The 21,185-nt window shown below is 50.2% G+C and overlaps 7 protein-coding genes across 7 annotated transcripts; 5 read left to right on the top strand and 2 right to left on the bottom strand.

Annotated features, from left to right (window-relative positions):
• Positions 1–264: 264 nt before the first annotated feature.
• On the top strand, positions 265–1,557 carry SAPIO_CDS4825 (uncharacterized protein; the record flags this gene model as incomplete). The annotated part of the gene is made up of 4 exons (XM_016787285.1): positions 265–298; positions 419–990; positions 1,054–1,276; positions 1,388–1,557. The coding sequence occupies 4 exons, from the start codon at positions 265–267 to the stop codon at positions 1,555–1,557; spliced, it is 999 nt and encodes a 332-aa protein (XP_016643164.1).
• A 2,291-nt stretch (positions 1,558–3,848) lies between these two features.
• On the top strand, positions 3,849–5,009 carry SAPIO_CDS4824 (uncharacterized protein; the record flags this gene model as incomplete). Its single annotated transcript, XM_016787284.1, has 5 exons — positions 3,849–3,892; positions 3,955–4,184; positions 4,246–4,318; positions 4,580–4,707; positions 4,786–5,009. The coding sequence occupies 5 exons, from the start codon at positions 3,849–3,851 to the stop codon at positions 5,007–5,009; spliced, it is 699 nt and encodes a 232-aa protein (XP_016643163.1).
• A 664-nt stretch (positions 5,010–5,673) lies between these two features.
• SAPIO_CDS4823 (Major Facilitator Superfamily protein) lies at positions 5,674–7,623 on the bottom strand (the record flags this gene model as incomplete). The annotated part of the gene is made up of 2 exons (XM_016787283.1): positions 5,674–7,075; positions 7,247–7,623. 2 exons carry the CDS (start codon positions 7,621–7,623, stop codon positions 5,674–5,676), a joined length of 1,779 nt encoding a protein of 592 aa, XP_016643162.1.
• Positions 7,624–8,335: 712 nt separating this feature from the next.
• SAPIO_CDS4822 (uncharacterized protein) lies at positions 8,336–10,278 on the top strand (the record flags this gene model as incomplete). Its single annotated transcript, XM_016787282.1, has 6 exons — positions 8,336–8,545; positions 8,649–8,789; positions 8,866–8,950; positions 9,026–9,094; positions 9,149–9,769; positions 9,854–10,278. 6 exons carry the CDS (start codon positions 8,336–8,338, stop codon positions 10,276–10,278), a joined length of 1,551 nt encoding a protein of 516 aa, XP_016643161.1.
• Positions 10,279–11,146: 868 nt separating this feature from the next.
• Positions 11,147–13,021, top strand: SAPIO_CDS4821 (uncharacterized protein; the record flags this gene model as incomplete). Its single annotated transcript, XM_016787281.1, has 6 exons — positions 11,147–11,776; positions 11,884–12,096; positions 12,184–12,369; positions 12,442–12,548; positions 12,611–12,750; positions 12,828–13,021. 6 exons carry the CDS (start codon positions 11,147–11,149, stop codon positions 13,019–13,021), a joined length of 1,470 nt encoding a protein of 489 aa, XP_016643160.1.
• A 1,883-nt stretch (positions 13,022–14,904) lies between these two features.
• SAPIO_CDS4820 (Kinesin motor domain containing protein) lies at positions 14,905–16,750 on the top strand (the record flags this gene model as incomplete). Its single annotated transcript, XM_016787280.1, has 3 exons — positions 14,905–15,156; positions 15,240–16,178; positions 16,238–16,750. 3 exons carry the CDS (start codon positions 14,905–14,907, stop codon positions 16,748–16,750), a joined length of 1,704 nt encoding a protein of 567 aa, XP_016643159.1.
• A 2,889-nt stretch (positions 16,751–19,639) lies between these two features.
• On the bottom strand, positions 19,640–20,084 carry SAPIO_CDS4819 (uncharacterized protein; the record flags this gene model as incomplete). The annotated part of the gene is made up of 2 exons (XM_016787279.1): positions 19,640–19,876; positions 19,929–20,084. 2 exons carry the CDS (start codon positions 20,082–20,084, stop codon positions 19,640–19,642), a joined length of 393 nt encoding a protein of 130 aa, XP_016643158.1.
• Between the last annotated feature and the right edge of the window lie 1,101 nt (positions 20,085–21,185).

Below are 21,185 nucleotides of genomic sequence, written 5' to 3'. Positions count from 1 at the left end.
TGTCACCCCTACCCACTATCGCGGAACTCGTTTAGCGTATACCAATCAAGGTGTTTATCGAGAAACGCCTTGTATATTACTGCACCGAATTTCTATAGCGGGAAACGGTTGCAGAGTTAGGGCGGAGAGCTGCGGAGTTGTAATGGAGAGATGCGGAGTTGTGGTGGAGAGGTTGCGGAGGTACCCGACGACTTGTTCATGACGTCTAAAACTTAGCTTTACCCGAAAGGAACCTACTGAATAGCGGGTAAGATCGTTGGCGTCATGCTCCTACTTCGCCTTGTTGATGAATGGTCAAGTACGTGGTCGACCCTTCATGACCGATACTCGGTTTCTTTTTAAAAAGTGTCCGCCCCAAGCCGTTTTGAAGGTCTGCGATAACAATACATTATAACCTTCCCATTTCTTGCTCCCTTAGAACACGAATCAGCCAGCCTGAGCACTATGACTACTCCAGCACCCCCTGCCGATGCGAACGACCTTGGAGATGGTTTAGTTCTAACAGCTCCACGTCTTGTTCATACAATTCATAAGTCCCCATACGCGGGTCTATCACCTCTTCGCCATGAGCTGAACCAGTCCGGACGGACCGTTCTCATCACTGCTCGCTCGGCTGGCATAGGGTTTGCGATTGCACGGGCATATGCTGAGGCCTCGGCTTTCAAGCTTATTCTGACTGGCCGCCGTAGTGACATTCTTCAACAGGCATCTTCTAAGCTCTCATCCGCTTTTCCCGAGGTGGAAATCATCCCCCGGATTTGCGATGTAGGAAACTCCGAGGAGTCCGCCAGGCTTTGGTCTAGCCTTGGCAAGGATGGCATCTTTGTCGATGTCCTCATCCTGAACGCAGCCAAATTCGGCTCGCAGCAGCAGCCTCTTCTTGAGGCTGACCTAGACGAGATCTGGTCCTTATACCAAACTAATGTCAAGGCCATTCTGGATTTCCGTCAGCGACTCTACAGGCAGAAAGGTGCTGAAGACAAGAAAATGGTATGCAAAGAGCCCATCGCCACTCGTTTTCTAAGAGAATCGTTAATGAACGTATTACGCTAGTTTATTGTCTACGTTTCGACGGCAGCCATCCACAGTCGACCTATTGCAGCTTCCTTGCCGGGCTACTCATTGAGCAAGATTTCTGGCCACATTTTGGTTCAGAAGATTGCAGAGGAAGTGGATCGTGAAAGACTGCAGATTGTCAGTTTCCACCCTGGTCAGATCCTCTCTGAAACTGCTAGATCTGCAGGCCTTGATGAGAATAGCTTTCCCTTTGACGATGGTGCGTTTTTCGAACACTTGATACGATCCTGTGTTGATTTTTTTTTTTTTTTTTTTTTTTTTTTATCAAGACTCCAATATTTAAAGTTACAGGCTTTAACCACTTTTATAGAAAACCTGCCTGGGCGTTGGGTCGTCTGGGCGTCGACCTCCGAGGCCACATTTCTGCATGGCCGTTTCGTTTGGGCAGCATGGGATATAGAGGAGCTAAAGTCGGAGGATATTAAACAGCGCATGAATGCTGACCCTGGCTTCCTCACCCTTGGTCTTATAGGGCTCTAATGTGTTATCGACAGATCGTAGCTGGGAATGCAGATTGATCCTCTTGGTGCCTTGATCCTATTAATACGCCCTTCATTACAGTATCCTGGCTGCCACTGCCTTTTGGTTTTTTTTTTTTTTTTGGGGGGGGGTCGAGCAAGGGCGACGCGGGGTAGACCGATGTCCTACCGTAGTTCGTGGAAGTGGAAGACTGTACTTCGTATTCTCATGGTTCATTTCATTTTGGCGATATTAATAGATTAATGCGGCGTCAACTACTTGTCGAGCGTGAATTAGCGGACAGGGGTCCTTCAACTTATTCTCGTTTTACTGGCTTTGACCGCCCGGCCGATTACTTGGCCGCGCAGCGGCTTTGCTACTTTATTAGTGGGTGTGCTTTAGAAACGACCCGGAACCTGACACGGGGCGATGCTCGGGTAATTCTACTTGCGGGGCTTAGTCATTTCCTCCGAATCCCCACTGGACCACAACCCGGGCAGGAGAGTCAGGTCCCTACTGGCCTGGCCTTGTTCCTCGTCATGATTAAAATTATCCTACCGGATCGCCAGACATGGCCCACCACTCCAAGCAAAAGGCCTGCTTCGGCTGCGTTGACTCCAAACGACGCTGCGATAGGATTCTCCCATCATGCTCACGATGTAGTGGGAAAAGTATCCGCTGCGTGTATCCCGAGCCTTTACCACTGCAGACGTACAATTCCTCCTCTAGTGGGGCAGCCGACCCTGCTCTCAACTTGCAGCTAGGAAACGCCGGGACTCCCTCGAGGGTTGAGACTCAAGCTCAGGCACATACTGTACATGAGAGGGGTCTGCGGGAAACGCGAGACTGCGCTCCTGCGGACTTGCTCTCCTCTACTGACATGCTATGTGCTGGGTCGTCTTTATTGTCAACAGGAACAGGAGGAATTCATGCCACTAGTCGACCCTTCGCAACCTCGGGAGACCTGTCTTGGTTTCTGCAGCCCTCAGCTTGGAACATGGCTTTTCACTACCAGCCGCCGGTATCTTTGCCCCGCCATCCAGTCTTCTCAAATTTCATCCGTGGCTTGCAAACTTGGCTCTCCCGTTTCCTCCGCACAGGCCACAACCCCTTCATTCATTGCCATCTGTATCCTCCGGATGGCATGCCGCAGTGTATGGAAGATGCGTACTCGGCCATTTCCATCTCGGAAACCGTTACCTGTGGGAATGAGCATATTGTCAATGACATCTCATCTACGTATATCTCAACATTGCTCATCTCCCAGCCTGCCGACACGGGCCCCTCTCTCTCCTTACTCTCGACGACAGAACACCTAGCTCGCACCCAGGCTCTACTCATTCATCTCCTGCTAGCTCTATTTTCGCCCTCCATACCCCGTCGAGCGAGAGCAGAAAGTGTCATTGAAACACTCCTTTCCTGGACGAGTCAGCTGTGGGCTTCGGCCGCTCAGGATGCTTCTACTACGTTATTGTATCCAGGCTTACTCTCATTACCCCACAGGGAGGGCGAATACGGTCCTGATATGGTATCACACTTGCATCAAAAATTCATTCTCTTCGAGTCTGTCCGGCGCACATGGCTACTCAGCAACATAGCCACTGGTGTATACTTCAGCCATAGGGGCGAGTGGTCCTCTACCTGCGCCGGTGACATATGTATTACCGCACGCGCAGAACTCTGGGATGCAACCTCATCAGCTCGTTGGGAGGCTGTGGTCCGCAAAAGTGACCCCTTGTTTCTCTATAGTTTACATGGCGGGTCGCTGATCGAGCGCGGAGTAGGTGCGTCGGAGGTTGACGAGTTTGCGCGACACCTATTCACAGTTATGTGGGGCTTGGACAAAGTCGAAGATTGGGTCGTGCGAACTGGCGATTCTGTTTCCATCATGTATTAGCTTAGTTCTGCGGAGTTCGCAATTTGTCATCCTTGATTCACCTTCCCCCTTCCCCTGGTTAACCCCCGGCTAAAGTTTCTCCGCAAGCGTTCCGCAAGTGTTCCGCAAGTATTTCGTCAACTCCGCCACCAATAACTGCAACTGCCTCGAATGCGGATTTAGGCCCCCGCCTTAGTGCATATGTATCAGCCTGGCAAAAGGCGCCGAGATAACGCTTTACATACATCAAAATATATATCAACGGAATCCCCTTTCTTGAGGTCAAGACAGTTCTCGGCCCAGTCCTATTGACGCTGCATAGTCCTAACAGTGGCCACCCCTTCGCACATTCGGTAAATTATGGTCTGAGACATATAGTGGTTTATTTTCGCAACAGTTGACCTTCATGGCGATCGAGTGGGACCCGTTAACAAGCATGCCAAACCTCTCCGGCAAGGTCGTTGTGGTGACGGGTGGCAGGTAGGTTGACGCGAGGAATATCCAGTCTATTAGTGATGATGCTAATTCGGTCGCCTACACAGCACTGGAATTGGATATGCTACTGTTCGGCTGCTTGCTCGGCGAGGAGCGAAGGTATACTTCACGACGCGATCAGAACCAAAGGCTCGAAAAGCACATCAGACCCTAGCTAGTGACTCCGAGGTTGAACCAGAAAATGTCATCTGGCTAGTCATGGACCTTTTTGATCTTAGGAGCATCAATGCTGCTACCGATGAGCTGAAAAGGAGGGAAACCAAGGTTGATATCTTGAGTATGCTTCGAGTTACTGTCTTTGATATGCCACCAATTTACTAAGCTTACCTTCGTTCTAGTCAACAATGCCGCCGCTTCAACGTCGTCGACTGACTTAGTAGAGGGCAGATACGAGCAACACATGGCTGCCAAGTAAGTCTAGCATCCGCTAGATCCTGGAACCAAAATCGCTAACATGTTCAGCCATATTGGACCTTTCTTCTTCGTTAACCGGGTTCTACCCCTCCTCAAGAATGCTTCGAAAGGAAATAACGCTGATGTGAGGATTATAAATATTAGCTCTATGGCCCACATCAGCATGCTTCCACGAGATTTTGAGTTTCCGTTCACGTCTCCTACCTGTTTAAGCAATCCTGTTCCTTCATGTCCATGGCAATGGCGAATTTTCGGCAGGTTCCTATTTGGCTTCGACATGATCCGTTATGCCGTGTCCAAAGCTGCTGCTATTCTGTTCACCAAGGAGCTCCAACGTCGGCTCGATGACCAAGATCTTCCGATATTATGTGTCGCTGTCCACCCAGGTGAGGTTCTCACTGAAGGTGCATTGGCGATCAATAATATATTCGTTAGGACCATAGCGCGGATGGCTTTTCTCACAGCTGAGCAGGGTGCTGCCACTCCCTTCTTCGCGGCAGTCGCTGGCGAAGTTCGCCAGAAGGCTAATGTTTACAAAGGGCGGTTCTTGGTGCCGATTGGGAAAGTTGAGACCCCTAATGCAGTTGCTGAGGACAATCGACAGATCAAGGGCTTATGGGAGAACACAACCCAAGAGGTAAATAAGCAGCTTGCGGAATATAAGCTACCCTCTTTGGAAGCATGGTAAATTAGATGTGGTGTGATTTGCCGGCGACGGAACGAGCATTGCAGTAGTAGTCGCGATAAGAGAGTTCAGATATAGACAATGTGTACACTACCTTCATTCCTCCTACTACTAGAGTATTTATTCTCTCAAAACTAGACGGCAGAACTCGTAGTTTCCTAATTCTTTGAAGTAGACCAACAAATCGAGGTAGAGAATGCTAGACTTCGGCCATTTTCACGAGAAACGCTACTTCGTCGAGGAGACGGTTGTTGTAAAACTTTTGACTGTGCTTTCCCGTCAGTGCCTTGTCCGCATTTTTCGTAGGTTGCTCCGTCGACTCTTCCACAGATTTCAGTCTCATATTAATGAATGACTTCAATGTTACCTTTTAACACCCATATGTTCAGTTAGAGCTTATTACGGGTTTTATACTGCTTAGAATACCCATGACTTTTGCACATGAAATATTAGGTCACTTGGCTTATTCGATCCCTGCAGATTTCCAAAGACCCGGTCTGGTTGAGGTAAAATTGTAATATGAAAGGCGGCAGAAGGGGCAGTTCAAATTGATTATCTTGACTTGCGAGTGATATAAACTGCTTGAAGGTCTAGGCCATATCACCGTGGATTTCCTTTCACCTCCCCCCATATTCACCTTCCTACTTTTCCATCCATTTAAGGAAGTCTATGCGGCCACTGCTGGCTCTTTCTTCTCTTCCTTTAAACCAAATTCTGTATCTAGCTCCTTGCGGAGAGAGATCTCCTTCTCCACCAGTGACAAAAGAAGGCTTAAGCCACTAACTACGAGAGCGATATGCCACACCCTCTGGATGCTCTGGCTGTACACATGCCTGACCTGTTCGGACACTTCACCTCCAAACGACTCGACAAGCGCCGCGGTGGCATGCGCGTATGCCTGACCGCCACTGAGCTGTGCGCGGGCCCCATCGTCTTGGATAGTGGGCAGCAGCGAGTCGAATCTATTATTGAAAACGGCAGCGGGTATGGTGACACCCCAGATGACGCCGAGACTGCGGATAAAAGCCCAAGTCCCCGTGCTCAGGGCCGTATCAGACTCCTTAAGCATGGCTTGGACGGCGGGCAAGAGACAGGCCATGGGTAGGCCGTTGCCAATGGCGAGGAATAACTGGAAGAAGACCCACATGGCCGGGTGGGAATCGGGCCCGAGAATAGAAGAGAGACCGCAACCCAGCGTCATGAAAGAAAAGCCCACGAGGTGGAGCGGTCGGTAGCGGCCAAACTTTGTCGTGAGGGTGCCGCCGATTGTGACGGAAAGGGGAAAGCCGATTACGGTCGGCATCAAGTAGACCCCGCTCAGGGTTTGATTGGCTCCCACAACGGCTTGGAAGTACAAAGCGTAGACGTATACCATGTAAAGGCCCATGATGGAATGCAAAAAGGTGATGGCGAACGCAGCAGCCGAGGTCCTATTCGCAAAAAGGTGATATGGCGTCACTGGCTCGGCGACGAAGGGTGAACCTTCGAACAGCGCGAACACGACCAGCAGGACAAGGCCGACAACGAGAGGCGCCAGCACCGAAGGATCGTCCCAGGAGCGTAGAGAGCCGCCATAGGTGACTGCGTACATTACGGCGATACAGGAGATGGTCAGGATGGACACGCCGCCCCAGTCGATGCGGCGCATCTTGCCCACGAATGTCCCCTCGGTTCGACTCTTGACGCTAAGGAAGAAGAACGTGACAAGCATGCACAGTCCGCCGATGGGAAGATTCAGATAGAAGGCCCACCGCCACTGGCCGGACTGCGCAAGTGCGCCGCCGACAAGGGGACCCACCGCCGTGAAGATGCCGATGATGCCAAACAGGATACCCAGAAACTTTCCGCGGTCTCGCATTGGCACTAGATCGCATACTATTAAGTCCACCATCATATTAATGCCGCCGCCGCCGATACCCTGGATAGCGCGGGCGGCGATGAGCATCTGTGAGGAGCTAGCACCGCCGCAGAGACCGCTGCCGAGGGTAAAGATAGCGAGAATGGAGAGGAAGACCCATCGTCTGCCCCAAAGGTCGGACATTTGACCGAAGAGAGGTTGGAATACGGCTCTAGACACATGGTTACAATGGTTAGTGGTAGTGTTCTCTTAACTCAACAACAAAGGGGATTTTTATTTCGTTCTTTTCTGTCGTTTCGTTCCTGTTGTTCTTTTCCCTTCCAATCTTCTTTTGTGTGTTGAAAATTTGCGGTCCAAGAGAGGGGAGGGTATTGGGCCTTACCCAGTGAGGAAATAGACGTTTGCTACCCAGACATAGTCAGGGCCAGTATCAAGGCTTGAAGAAATGGTGGGCAGTGCGACGGCGACGATGGCGCCATCGAGGGCGCTTAGTAGGGTCGCAGCTACGAGTGCGCCAAAGATGGTGTAGAAGCGCCAGCCGTATGTGTGCGAGCCTGCATCCTCTTCCGGCTTAGCCTCCAGATCAGGCTCGACGGAATCAGCCGTCGGTTGCACCAGCTCTACTGGCGTGATGGCCTCGCTACTATTGGCAGACGGGGCGACGCTCTTCTTAGTATCGTCGATGATCGAGAGGCTCTGGGAGACAGTCGAGGGTTCCTGGTGTTCAGAAGCATCGGCGGCCTGTGGTGTTGTCGCCATAGTTGACCATGTACGTTCGTCCAGGGAGTGCTGGAAAGACGGGGAATTGGGGGGAGAGTGCAGTCAAGTTTGCAGCTGGAACAAAGAATGGCGATGCAGGTTCTGAGGGTGAAAGGAATGGGATGAGAATTGGCGCCACATGCTGGGCAACTAGACAACCGCGAGGCCGACTCGAACTGAAGAAGAGAATACACGATGCCCAGCGAACGAGCCACGTTCGCGAAATCAAAAGTTCAATTTCAAAGTTGATTACAATTCCCAGATCGCTGCTTTCCCAAGGTGGTCCGATGCTAGCACGCGATGCTCCGATTGGTTGTCCCCATCGGAGATCCTCTTACGACCAGGTCGACTCCGATAGGTTGATGGGAACGGACCGGAGTGGGTTATGCAGGGAGCTAAATCCAATCTCCGATTGGCGACGTCTAGATCGGGCTCGGCGTTGGCAGGGGTGGTGGAGTGAGTTTCGGGGTCAGTATCACATATCACAGAAAGCCGTTAGTATTGATTTCAAAATGTATAGGAGGTGATGGTTTGGCTGGATGGGACTTGGTCATCTTGATTGTCCAGAAAGAGGTTCGAGCCCCTCAGGTCTCAGCAGAATTAGCCACGCCCCATGCGACGCGCGACGTGCACCACACACACCTCAGCCCTAGTATTCTCAGTTGGTGGCGCCTGACTGCTAAGGTGACGCACCAGCCCGGTCTAGTCCACGATGCTTAACGAAATTGTAGCCGAGGGCTTCGACAACCCGCGTACGGTCCTTTCCGTCGCACTCACGGCAACCGCCCTGTTCGCCTTTTATCGTCGTTGGAAAGCTTCTCGAGAGTTGAAACTTCCGTTCCTGAAATTTGAGGATGGCGATGACTCAAGGCAGAGGTATGTGGCAGAGAGTGGGAAGCTGCTCAAGCTTGGATACGAAAAGGTAAGGAACAAAATAATGTGAACGGTAAAAAATGCGCATAAAAACCTGCAGCCGAAAGAACAAGTATTAATCATACTAAATTGTGTAATACTACCCAAAATAGTATTTGAAACATGGCAAAGCATTCGCGATGCGAAACTACATCGATGAATTATCTCCTCAGGTCTACCTGCCATTGAAGTATCTCGACGAATTCAAAGCCGCGCACGAGTCGGAACTTAGTTTCCCTTATTTCTCAGAATTGGTTCGTCTCCCTAGCGACAGCTTTCAGAGCATCGCCCCACCCCTTCGCCTTCCACTAACATGGCGTGGGGACTTAGCTCTTCTCGCAAAATGAAATCGGCATGGCGAAGGTCACGGAGGAGGCATCCCATGTGATGCGGACGGACTTGATCAGAAATCTGCGTGAGCATTGCAAAATCCATACTCCAGATATCCAGCTCCTCGGGATGTGTGAATACTGACGAATGGACACTGAAGCCACTATAATTGCGGGCGTCAAGGCCGAGTGCTCGGCCATTTTCGACAAGATGATTCCCTTGACTCCAGGTTAGCCTCATCTCCCGCCAACACATTGCCGTTTGTGAATTAACCGCATCGTAGATTGGACCCCTGTGACGCCATATCCCATCTTTGCCTTCGCCGTAGCTCGGCTTTCCGCTAGGGTCATAGGCGCCCCCGAGCTCGGCAAAAACGACGAATGGCTCGGCATCTGCCTCAGCTTCACGCAGAAGTCCATGGAGGCCGCCCACGCCCTCCGCGCCTCATGGCCCCCCTATACTCGCTGGGCAGCACGGTGGTTCTCGCCGGCCGTGAAGATAGTCCTCGCCGACCGGAAGCGTGCCACTGAGATCATCACGCCTGTCCTAGAAGTCCGGAGGCAGGCGTCCAAGCTACCCCTCGAGAAGCGCCCGCGGTTCAATGACGGTGTGCAGTGGTTGATGGAGCATTACGACGCCCAGAATCGCAAGCTTACGCCTGAGATCCTGACCGAGCACGAGCTTTTCCTGGCCGTCGCTTCTATCCATAGCAGTTCTTCCATTACTTTATCCATCCTCTACGATCTTCTAGATGAAAAGCACGTGGATGCGAAAAAAGAGATACTTGATGAGATCGAGGCCGTTTCAAATGAATACCCCAGTTGGACTCGTCCTGCCGTCGCTAAGCTTCTGAAGCTGGATAGCTTCATGAAGGAAAGTCAACGTCTTCATTTTATGGGCCACGGTTAGTCTAAATCTCCCACCGTTTCAATATCGAGAAGGCAAATATTAACAATCTCCCTTTTTTTTTTTTCCTTCTCCACATTAGCACGCGTCACTCGCGCAGCCCGAGTTCCCTTCACTTTTGCAGACGGTCTCCACCTGCCCAGAGGCACAATGGCGCAAGTACTCCACAGCGGACCTCAGACAGATCCTGAGTTCTACGAAAACCCAGAGACATTTGACCCATGGCGCTTCCTCCACAAGCGAGAGACCATTGACCCTTACAAGTTCCAGTTCGCGAGTCTGTCTAACATAGAGACCACGTTCGGCGCCGGCTTCCACGCTTGCCCAGCACGTAACTACGCAGCCGATACGCTGAAGCTAATTCTCGTGCACCTTCTGACCACCTACGATATCAAGTATGCCAAGGAGAGTCAGACTCGCCCCCTGGACGTGAACCACGACAATGCTACGCTCCCAGATTTTACCACAGAGCTTTTGTTCAAAGGGAAGAATCCCCCCTCTGGCTAAGGAAAAAAAAAATGAGAATCGTAATCGGTCGGGTACATGACGTGTAGACCTCGAGATCCAGTTGGAAAGTAGGGAGCCACAAAGTGTCATGAATTCTCGTTGGTGGCTGATTAGGATGTCGTTCAAACAAGGGTAGATTTGAGAAAGTTGGTAGTAGCTGTCACATCAATAAACCCGTGCTATCGGCGCTCCTTAACTCCGTTGACCCGAAATGGCGTTTCTGCAGCATTTGGTCCAATGATCCCAGCTCCAGTACCTCTAGCATGCGTCTCAATCCATCCAGCCCGCAGACTGTGACAATGCATGTGGTTCAATATTTCGCCAGATGATTCGGTCGGACGATAAGCATCTTTGGCTCCAACCGTGAACTGTCCAAAACTGGCATTTATTGACCCACAACACCGACGAATCCTCGCCACTCAACTTTATTCCCTGACAAACCTAACACCGACAGCTTGGAACCGAATCCATGGCGTGGGGATGCACATGAAAATCCAGGTTGTGACCCCGCCCTCCCCCGATGGCAACGCCAAATCGGAGTGGAGGGGTGTCGGACCAGAACAGTCGCCGAGGCCAGGGTCCAATGTCGCCATAGCTATCCATGTAGCACGAACCAAACACCGGGAAAAGATAAGACGGAATAATACGCTGGGGGTTGCAATGCTATATGAAGTGCCTTCCGCACCACCAAATAAACGTATGCCTGCTCGCCGATCTGTCCTTCATCGTGCAGTGATCGACATCGAGAGCTGTGGTAACGAAAATAGCACGTCGATAGCTGCTGAGATACCAGTGCTCTTATTCGCCTTCTACTTTTTCTGTCCAATCAAACCACCCCACCTCGGCTTACAACTGCCCCGCGTCAACAATGGCAGTCGATACTAGTATCGCCAAGCCCAACCGTGTTTCGTTCCGATCATGGATCTGGGACGCGGACTCGCACCTCAAGAGCAAAGCTGAGCTGCGGCTCTTGCTGAAGCTCGATCTCTCCATCCTCATTATTGGCTGTTTCGGATTCTTCATGAAATTTCTCGACCAAACCAATCTGATGAATGCCTACGTCTCTGGTATGAAGGAAGACCTCCAGATGAACGGCAACGAGTACACCTACGCCAACACCATGTACACAATTGCCTACGCCATCATGCAGGTCCCGAGCACTCTCATCGTCCAAAAGGTTCGCCCGGCCGTCTGGCTCACCATTATGGAGGTCGGCTGGGGCGTCTGGACCTTTGCCCAGGCGGGCATTACCAACTCGAATCAGCTGTACGCGTTCCGCTTCCTCGTCGGTCTGTTCGAGAGCTCTTTTTCCCCTGTTCTGGTCTATCTTATCGGCGGGTGGTATACCAAAACCGAGATGGCTAAGCGCACCGCTCTTTTTATGATGACCGCTCCGATCGGAACGGCCTTCTCTGGGTACCTACAAGCTGCCGTCTACACCAACCTTGACGGTGTCAACGGTCTTGCCGGATGGAGATGGCTGTATATCATCTGTGGTGTAAGTTTGGGACCCTGGACCACTACACACTAAATTAGCTGGCCTCATACTTGCATCCGGGATGGGTGTCGAAAGGGGGGAAATTGTTCGCTAACACAGTATGATAGATCATGACCGTTCCGGTCGGCATCGCCACCTTCTTTTTCCTCCCCGATACCCCTTATACCACTAAAGCATGGTTCCTCACTGAGGAAGAGCGTGTTTTGGCGTTGGAGAGGGTGCGAAAGCAGGGAACGGCGCCGCCGGGTGAGCTTAGCTTCAAACACGTGGCAAGTGTATTGACCAGATGGAGGTGGTATGGCTTTGTAATTGCCTATGTTGTAAGTCACTCCTTTCCCAGCCTTTGGAATTACAAAAGCAAGGGGGAAAAGAGAAAAGAAAATGCTAACGTTGTTCATCTCTTTCAGCTTTACGGCTGTTCCTCCATGTCTGCAGGATTCTTCGCTATCTGGCTCAAGTCGGAAGGATACACCGTCGTCCAGAGTAATGTTATTCCCACTGGAACATGGCTGATCTCGGGCTTTGCCACTGTTCTTTGGGGCTACCTGTCCGACTACACAGGAAGCAGATTCCTTTTTGTCCTTATCCCACTGGTCAGTGATTCTTTTCCTTCACCAATGTTCTCGTTCGCAGTTCGCCGTTCGACTTAATTAACGCACAAATAGGCGCTCGGGCTAATCTCGAACGGCATTTTGGCCTTCTGGCCATCCGGTATCGGTATCAAGATGTTTGCATTCTTGTTTATCGGAGTCCAGCTCATGCCGGGCGTGTTGTAAGTCTCCACAGTTCCAGGATGGGTAGGTAATCACCGCGCATCTGACCTGGATCATCTAGCTTCGCCTGGGCAATGGAAATATGCCGCGAGGATAACGAAGAGAGAGCCATTGTTGCCAGCAGTATGAACGGCATGACCTACGCAGTAGTGGCTTGGCTGCCGATCCTGATTTTCCCGCAGACCATGGCACCCGACTTCCGTGAGTGATGATGGTATTTTCCCATCTCCAACAACAATGACTTAACTAATGTAATCGCACTTCCCTTTTCCCCATAGGCTATGGATATCCGGCTAGTTTCGGTTTGGTCATCGCATCGATCATTGCCGTGATCATCGTCCAGCTTCTCGTCATCCGGGAGAGGAAGAAGAAGAGAGGTGAGATTACAGATGCCGCCAGCCAAGACGACGAAGAGAAATCCGATCGGGGGATCAAAGACGGCGTCACTGATGTGAAGGCCGTTGCAGACTAAAAACCCGTCGGGGGAAGCTATGATACTTAGGTCGGAAGGAATTTGTGACAACGGGCCGCCACTAAGTGGTGGCAATCGATTACCTCATTAATATTCTGTCTTGTGAGAACTATCTTCAATTTGATCACGTTCTTAGCCTATATTTGATGGATGGAACCACTTCCAGTAGTAGAGGATGAGAGGACTTGAGATTCTATAGAGAAACGCCTCATCTAGCCGAGTGAAATTAACGCGAAAGATTCTGAGTCTATAAGTACACGAGCTTATGCACGTCAACTTGTGTATATATCATCTACCTTCCCCCGCCAGAAACGGTCAAACTTCAGCTCTGGTAGAACTTGACATATCAGGTGGATAACTTAAGTTTATTTAGATAGGAATATAGGCAGGAAAAAGAGGAATTCCAGACTTTAGCAAGAGCATCTCATCTCTACATCCTAGTACTTACTCTACCCCTTGGTTTAAGTAATCTCATCTCTACATAGCCTCTTACTGTGCTGGTGTGTAGGGCGACTGTCAGTGGCGCCGCCATATTGCGGAGCGGTGACGCCACGAAAGCCCGAAGTGCCGCACTTCCAACCCTCACTTACATATAAAAGGCAAAGGCTGCTCTAGTTTCGTGGAATAGATCTTAAGGAAGAACAGCAGTGCGGAAGAAGGCGAAGGGCGACGTTGCAGCAGCGGGCAATCGGTCGTTTCCTATCAGTCAGAGAGCTGTCGCGAAAGGCATTCTTTTTCTATTCTTTTCTCAATAATACTTCTTCTTATTTTTAAGTTTCTTCCCTCTTTCCTTGGTATGTGACGTTTCACGATGCAGATTCCGACTGATCGATGACTTCCCAGTGTCCTACTTGACCATTAGACCATTCCGACGACCATTGGAGCATTTCTTCTTTGAGACGTGGCTCCCAGCCACAGCTGGTTATTCCAGTGAGCGGGCGGCGGACCTGTTTGTGTTGTTGGGTTGTGCTGCTCGGCTCCGACAAACTACCTCTATAGGTGCGCCACCTTGCTGGTCATTTGATCGAACGATGTAAAAAGCACCGATCAATTACAACCTACTAAAGTGATCCTAATACAGCTAATTCTTTTCGATTCTACTTTCCGTCCGATTTAGAGATCTTTTTATTATAGAAGCAGAAGCATATCCTTGACAATCACCATATGTGACTAGAGTCGATGATGAGAGACAACCACTTGGGCATGATTTAAGGCGGTTCGAAATCCCGCCTCTCCCCCGGCAGTGTAAACATTTGGCTTCTCATATCAGCCCGACAGCTTGGAATTTGTCGTCTATGTAACCTAAATCTCATTCCCCTCTCTCCCACACTCCGTCCACTAAACAGGAGCAAAACTGGCCAACTTGGCTGTGACGGTGTAACTCTGAACCATACACTTGCCCGTGTCCGCAACCAACTTGCGCCCTCCTTTTTTTTTTGGAATCGCTTATGCCCCCTTTCCCTTTAGAGCATACTACTCTTCAATCCGCTGGACAGGGGGCGTATATAGCATGCGTTCCCCAAGCCAACTCTAGAATGCCATCTTCTTCGTGAAAAGAACTTGGCTCTAGCCAGGCTGCGAAAGGTAAGAATATCATTCAGCATACTCCAGAACCTAAGAGATGCCTATACAACGACTATATTCATTTAATGTTAATCTAATTTATTTCCAGCCTCGCTGAGCGACAACTGTGAGTCTGGAATATAATATTATTTCTTTGCTCTTATAGCACGTGACCTCTTCAAAAAGCTGTTGCCTACTCAAGTTGTTTGTTTTGCGCGTCGCCTTGGCTACAACCATTTTCCTTTATTCTGCAGTCTCGCGCGTTTCAAGGTTCGTCAATTTGTCTCTTAACAACTGCGTTTCAGCATTCGCATCGAGCAATGGATCTGTTTTATCGTGAGAATGCTGGTCTATACCGGACTTTGGTCAAGGGGTTCAAGCCAAGGCCAACGCCAGGAACGGTCATCCAGACAGCCAGTCCCGATATGGTCGTTGGCGCTAGAATTCGGCCTCTCCTGGACGAGGACGTTGCTGCCGGATTTCCCTGTGCTGTTTTTCCACGCTCTGCCGAAAAGGGTGTCGTCGATGTTCACGACCTTTATAATCATCCCAGAGGACGGCCAATACTGAAGGTATAGTAAACAGACTCCGTAAATAGACTCTCAAGTCTAGTTGATTGGTGCCTAAGACGGGAATTCTAACCAAATCCCCACAGTCGTTTAGCTACCAAGCAGACAAACTTTTCAGCGCTCAAGCATCCACGGAGGACATTTACGATCATCTGGTGGCACATTTAGTTCCCTTCGTCCTGGAGGGCAATATTGGAACTCTCTTCGCCTACGGACAAACGGGCTCCGGCAAAACATTTACAGTGAGCCGGCTGGAGCAGCTTGTCGTGGAATCATTGATGGATGGAAGACTTGGCAATCAAAAGCAAGTTTATATCAGTATTATCGAGCTCGCCGGCAATTCGGCTTACGATTTGCTCAACTCGCGGAAATCAATCTCAATTCTCGAAGACTCCTTCGGGACTACCCAACTTGCAGGCGCGAATGAGCACGCTGTACTGGGTGAAACGGACGCGATGGGCCTAATTGAACGCGCATCATCTTTTCGGCGAACGGCACCGACTCTCAAGAATGACGCCTCATCGCGTTCGCATAGCATATGTCGTATCCGGATTAGGGATCCATCGGCTGCTTCGGACGGCGTTCTCTATATGGTTGACTTAGCTGGCTCGGAAGCTGCTCGTGATGTCTCAGTTCACGGAGCGGACCGCATGCGCGAGGCGCGTGAGATCAACATGAGCCTATCGGTGTTGAAGGAGTGTATTCGTGCCAAGGCCCAGGCTGACGGGCTCTCACTGGCGGACAAGCCAACATCAAAGCGGACGAAACCACATGTGCCTTTCCGCCGAAGCGCACTGACGAAGGTCCTGAAGCATGTCTTTGACCCTGTTGGGAGCCGGCGTTGCAAGACGGTCGTTATAGCTTGTGTCAACCCGAGTCTCGCTGATGTCGGAGCAAGCAAGAACACCCTACGCTACGCCGAGATGCTTCGTGTTCTGGTACCAGCACCTGATGAGGCGTTGTCCAAGATGATGGATCCTATGTCTTCGACAAATGCGCAATTAAGCGAACGGATATCCAAGAATGTAAGTCCTACCGGCCCGATTTTTCATTTTCAACCCCAGTACATTGACATCAAACTCAGTCAGGTGTTCCGCCTATCCCGCCCCTCTTAGTACCGAGACACATGCCAAAGTCGGTTAAACCCGATATGGTCCAAAGTAATTCCAATTCTCAACGGCGAGTGTCGAGCCGAGATCTAGACACTAAGGCCGCCCTGAGGCCATTCAAACAACGTATTCGCCCAGGCATGGTTATTAGTTGGGCCGCCCCTCCTTGTGGCCATCTGGCTTTTGTGATGGAAGGCTCAAATCTAGCGGTGGTACTTTGCCCTGCAGCCGTTGCGGGTACTTCCGTCGACGATGTTCCCAGAGCCTCGACAATTATCACAAGGGATAAGAGCAGTAGTATGAAAGAACCTAGCCTTTCCATCAACAAGAGCGCCCAATATCTCTGCGCATTGGTGGCTCCTGGATCTGCTGCCAAGTCTTATGAAGTGAACTTATGGGAGCAACTTATCATCGATGTTGATATGATGGAGAAGGAGGTCTTTTTGGAATACGATGCCGAGACTAGATACTATTATATCTCCCCTTAGAGTCATATGAGAGAACATCTACCCATGTGGATGTTCATCTACTTTGCATACCTGAAAAGAAATCTGACGGGAAAGCTGATCTGGAATCGTTCCGGCTACTTCTTCCTTCTCGTGACATCCAACTTTTACATGGCTAGTGTTCACTTTAGCGGCGATGGAATACGGGATTGGCCCATCGCCATCAAGACATCTTAGCCATCGACAGATTGAGTTCTACGGTCACAAGAATACGAACATGATTAGCTGCTCCTTTTTTTTTTTTTTTTTTTTTTTTTTTTTTTTAAAAAAAAAAGAGTGACGAACTGAGGAGATGACCGTACAACTTAAGGTTTGGCGGCACCCAGGCAGGCTGGATGGGGGAAATGTCCGTTCCAACGACTTGGATGTTCGGATGCTCATCAGCGAAATCGCTAGTTGTAGGTTAGTTACTCGGGCAGTCTGATGATTTCGGAGGGTTTTTAATTTCGGAGGATTATACATCGCCCACGTTCCAGGAAGAAGGTGTAAATAGTTAGTTGACGAAATCGACAATTGTGAAAACGAGGGGGATGAGGGCCATTTTGTTTGTCCGTACCGGTGCCAGTGCCGATATCAAGAACTTTCTGTTGTCAACGGGTCAGTCAGAGGCAAAAGACACGGCCACTCCAGGAAATCTGGGGTCAGAGGGGGACTTGTACAGACCTGAATCTTATCTGTCTCTAGAGGTGCCAGAAACAATTTTCCACCGAGCGCCAGTGTGAGGACGTGGTGGCTAGATACACGCACAATGGGTAGTCAGCTATCGCTTCATCTGGACGTAATGGTACAGACGATAGTAGAGAGGCTCACTTGATATCCATAGATTCATTTTGCTGAGAGTCGTTTGCACCCCTGTTACCAGCCACATCGGAACAACATCTGGTCAGCAACCAACTCGCTCTGCCGCTCGAGTTTAGACTAGCACGCAATAACTACGTGGCTGATATTCCGTGCGGATCAAATGTAATGCAGCAACTAAGCCCAGAGCATTCACTGCCGTCGGAAACGGACGGACAATAATCCGCTGCCAGTCACTCCAACCCCTCATCTACACTCTCCGAAATAACACATTCTAGGATATACCCTTGCAGCAGCGACAGCCTTCCTGCTCTCGACAGCATAATCAGTCTTCAATCATATAAGCTTAGGACTGCCCAAGCTATATCTGTAGTATGTTTCTCTGCAACCTCGTTCAAGTCGCATATCTAACTCGATCAAGGGGGATACCTCCCTGAGCGGGAAGTGGGAGCTCATACTGTATAGGAGATTCAAAATACCGCAAGATGGGTTTCTCGAATGGATGGGATATAGCCAATTTATAGACTACGAAGTGGTCATCGATAGTGTCGAGGTTGACCTGATAGCTAGGCAGAAAATGGAAGTAGCAGAAGGGTAAGAAATTAGTGTGGTAAATATGGAAGTCAGGTACGTGCCAAAGGGTTTGGCTTAGGAATTGCGCAGATGCCCACGACATCGGTATCGAGATGGCTTTTCTTTATGTGCACGCACACACGCACGATGTCGTGGGACGTAATAACAGTGTCCCTGCCCCCCCATTTCGTCATCTCGCTCAGGGGTGAAGTTACGAAAGAGGACGTGGCTCGTTATCCACCGCCAAAGAATACGAAGTAAGATAGAGTCTAGCACTTATCAGTCTGAACTGTATATACTACTTGAGGGCCCTCCGATGCTGCCAAACTAGGTAGTCATCCGGAAGGTTTGTAGTATGGCCTCTCCTTCTGCCAAGGAAGGGATAGAAGGAAGCGCGAGGGAAAGGAACATGGTCCGATGGGAAAATACGTGTCTGTGGGGGAATCGTACGTCTGCTGTGGGTCACTCCGCTGGAACGGGGGCCACATGGAACGGCAATACGTTGATCCATGCCATCAAGTTGGGATGTTTTCTCCTTGTTTCTTTCCTTTCAATACCGACAGCTTCTTGAGTTCAAACAACAATTAGTTTAGTCTTCACTCTTCAGTTCCTAGTATCACGTTTTTTTGACCCTGATTCTATTGAGTTTGAAGACATTCCATCCTTTCGTCCAGTTTCTCCCAATCCAATACGGGCTCGCCTACATTATCCACCTATTTATGTGCCTTTACGCCCTGCAAGAACAGTTGTATGGTATTAAGAGACTAAAATTGAGCGAGATTGGCTAGTTCGAGTTGCCGCTTTTGATGTCCCTCGTCTCCAGGCTCAGCCCTGTATCAGCCCTGCTCAGTCCTACTCAGCATTTCTGCTCAACCAACCACTTGGCTCGACATGCCCTCGTCTCTCCTACGCTGGTCCGAATTCTAAGTGTCTTTCCATTATCCCTTGTCAGCTTCTACCTGTGTGTATGTATGCAAGTCCAAAAAACTGGGCCCTGGAACACTAAAGTACGGCGCCTAGAGAATACTCTCTACTCCGCTTCTAGAACTGGTGTTGGAGGCTCTGGCTTACTCTAGTTCGTTATGCTTTTTATTCTGTGATCAAATGGTCATAAAAGGAGCATCTTTTCAACCTCTATAGGAAAAATAGGGGCGAACAACCATAGCCAATTGACCCCTTTCTACTGCAAGACATTTCTGTATTTTGACCTTCATACATTCGCACAACTGAGGAATAAAACCACCGTCTCTGAGCTACGAATCAGTGATCCAAGGCATAATGCATTCAACAAAGGTACTAACCAGTAGACCCGGCCGTCTCTTCCCAAGTCACCGTGAAAGTGGCGCTGGCGTCATCCGCCTGACCAATTTGACCAACAACCTAGGTGGACGAATCCGTTAGCATTCACCGTATAGAAAAAAAAAGCAAGACTGTTTGATCAAGATTGCGTGGTCAACCCACCGTGAGTGTTCCCCCGTCAAAGCTGGCTGAGCATGAAGTCTACTCCTTGTTGTACAGATCATTGTACGAATCTTGGTCGATGCTTTTGTCCCAGGTGAAAATGTCTACATAAGCCCAGTTACTTCGGACACTGAGGTATGGGTTGCTGCCGAGGAACCGTAGCCACAACGACCCCGACGAGGTTGAGATCTTGTAGCCCACCATTCCAGCGGACCCGGTGAAAGGGCTATGAGAGGACATGACATGACCACCACACCCCTCACTGAGTGGATGGACCTGATTGATCATAAGCAAGTGAGAAATAGGAATTCGGGGCAGAACAACATACCGTCGACGGATACCTGGAAAAGTCACCCCAGTCGGCAAAGACTGTGGATTCGGCCTTCAATTCGTAGTCGGTTTCATTGTCCACGACGAAGTCAATCTGGTTCCGGCTGCCGAACAAGAGGGCAGCATCCCCTCCTGCTAGCCCGACCGCACTCATTTGTCCCGCGTCTTGCTGGGGGGGCGACCGTTGCCATGCTTGGTTATCTTACTCTGTGATGTGAAGTGTTATTGCTGATGGCTTGATTGTCTTTGTGAAGTGGAAATTGCTCGAGGGCGGCGGATAGGAGAAGTCCAGGTTTGTGGAGCAAACGATGTATTTATGATACCGTAGGCTGCCCCGGACAAGCTGGTATTGTCCCTCAGAGACCGGTGCTTACTCTTGGTTAGGCAAACTAACAATACTAAGCCGCGATGGTCGTCTTCCCATGACGGTCACATGGAAATTCAGCTAGTTGATGCCCGAAGCTTGCCCAAGCAGCCATGGGAGGCCACAAGAAAGTTAGATCATATCTCATCTCGCGCAGGAGCCGTTTCCTTGTTTTCTCACACACCATGTTTGATCCAGTCATCCACTGAGAGGTGCAAACGCGCCGCAAGAGGGGCTGCGACGGACTGAAGAGAACGAATCCGAAATGACGACAGCATGCCCAAACTTGAGAGTCGAGGCTGAATCTTGGCTTTATGGCTGTTAGAACATATTTGATGTAGGCGCGATTTGCGGCCTGAAATCCTGACAAGCATGTTGCTCTCGTTTTCCCCCGTGGTTACTCTTAGCATTGGCGCTCGACGGGCGCCCGACAACACCACCACCGCGAGCCGGACGGCATCGCGATCACCGATATGGACGACACACAGTCGGGCATCCAGGTATGATGCTGGGGGCTAGCAAAAGCAACAAGTCCATTCGAGCCCGACTATGACATCATCAGCGTAGGATCAAGCTTCGTGACAAAACGGGCGTGCATTTCATCGCTTCGAGGATAACGCGTTTGCCGACACTCGCCTGGCATAAACGAGGAAGCCGTGGCACAGCAAGGTCAAGGGCTGGTACCATGTGCTTTGCAAGCTCCAGGATCATCGACCACCCAGCCGAGAACAACGCCCTGGGCTAAAGCACGGCCATTCTTGTTTATTATAAAACGGCCTCCTGTAACAGAATACATTACTTACTATCAGAAGCTCCATAATCAGGGGCACACACACATACGATAAGCACAGCTAATTCCGTCTCTGCCCAGGGCAGGTCCCGCAACGCCCC

This window comes from Scedosporium apiospermum, assembly GCF_000732125.1.
Source record: "Scedosporium apiospermum strain IHEM 14462 chromosome Unknown SEQ_SAPIO_0094, whole genome shotgun sequence".
Lineage (NCBI taxonomy): Eukaryota > Fungi > Ascomycota > Sordariomycetes > Microascales > Microascaceae > Scedosporium > Scedosporium apiospermum.
Note: the sequence above shows the minus strand (reverse complement) of the source record. Positions and strands in the feature narration are given on the sequence as shown.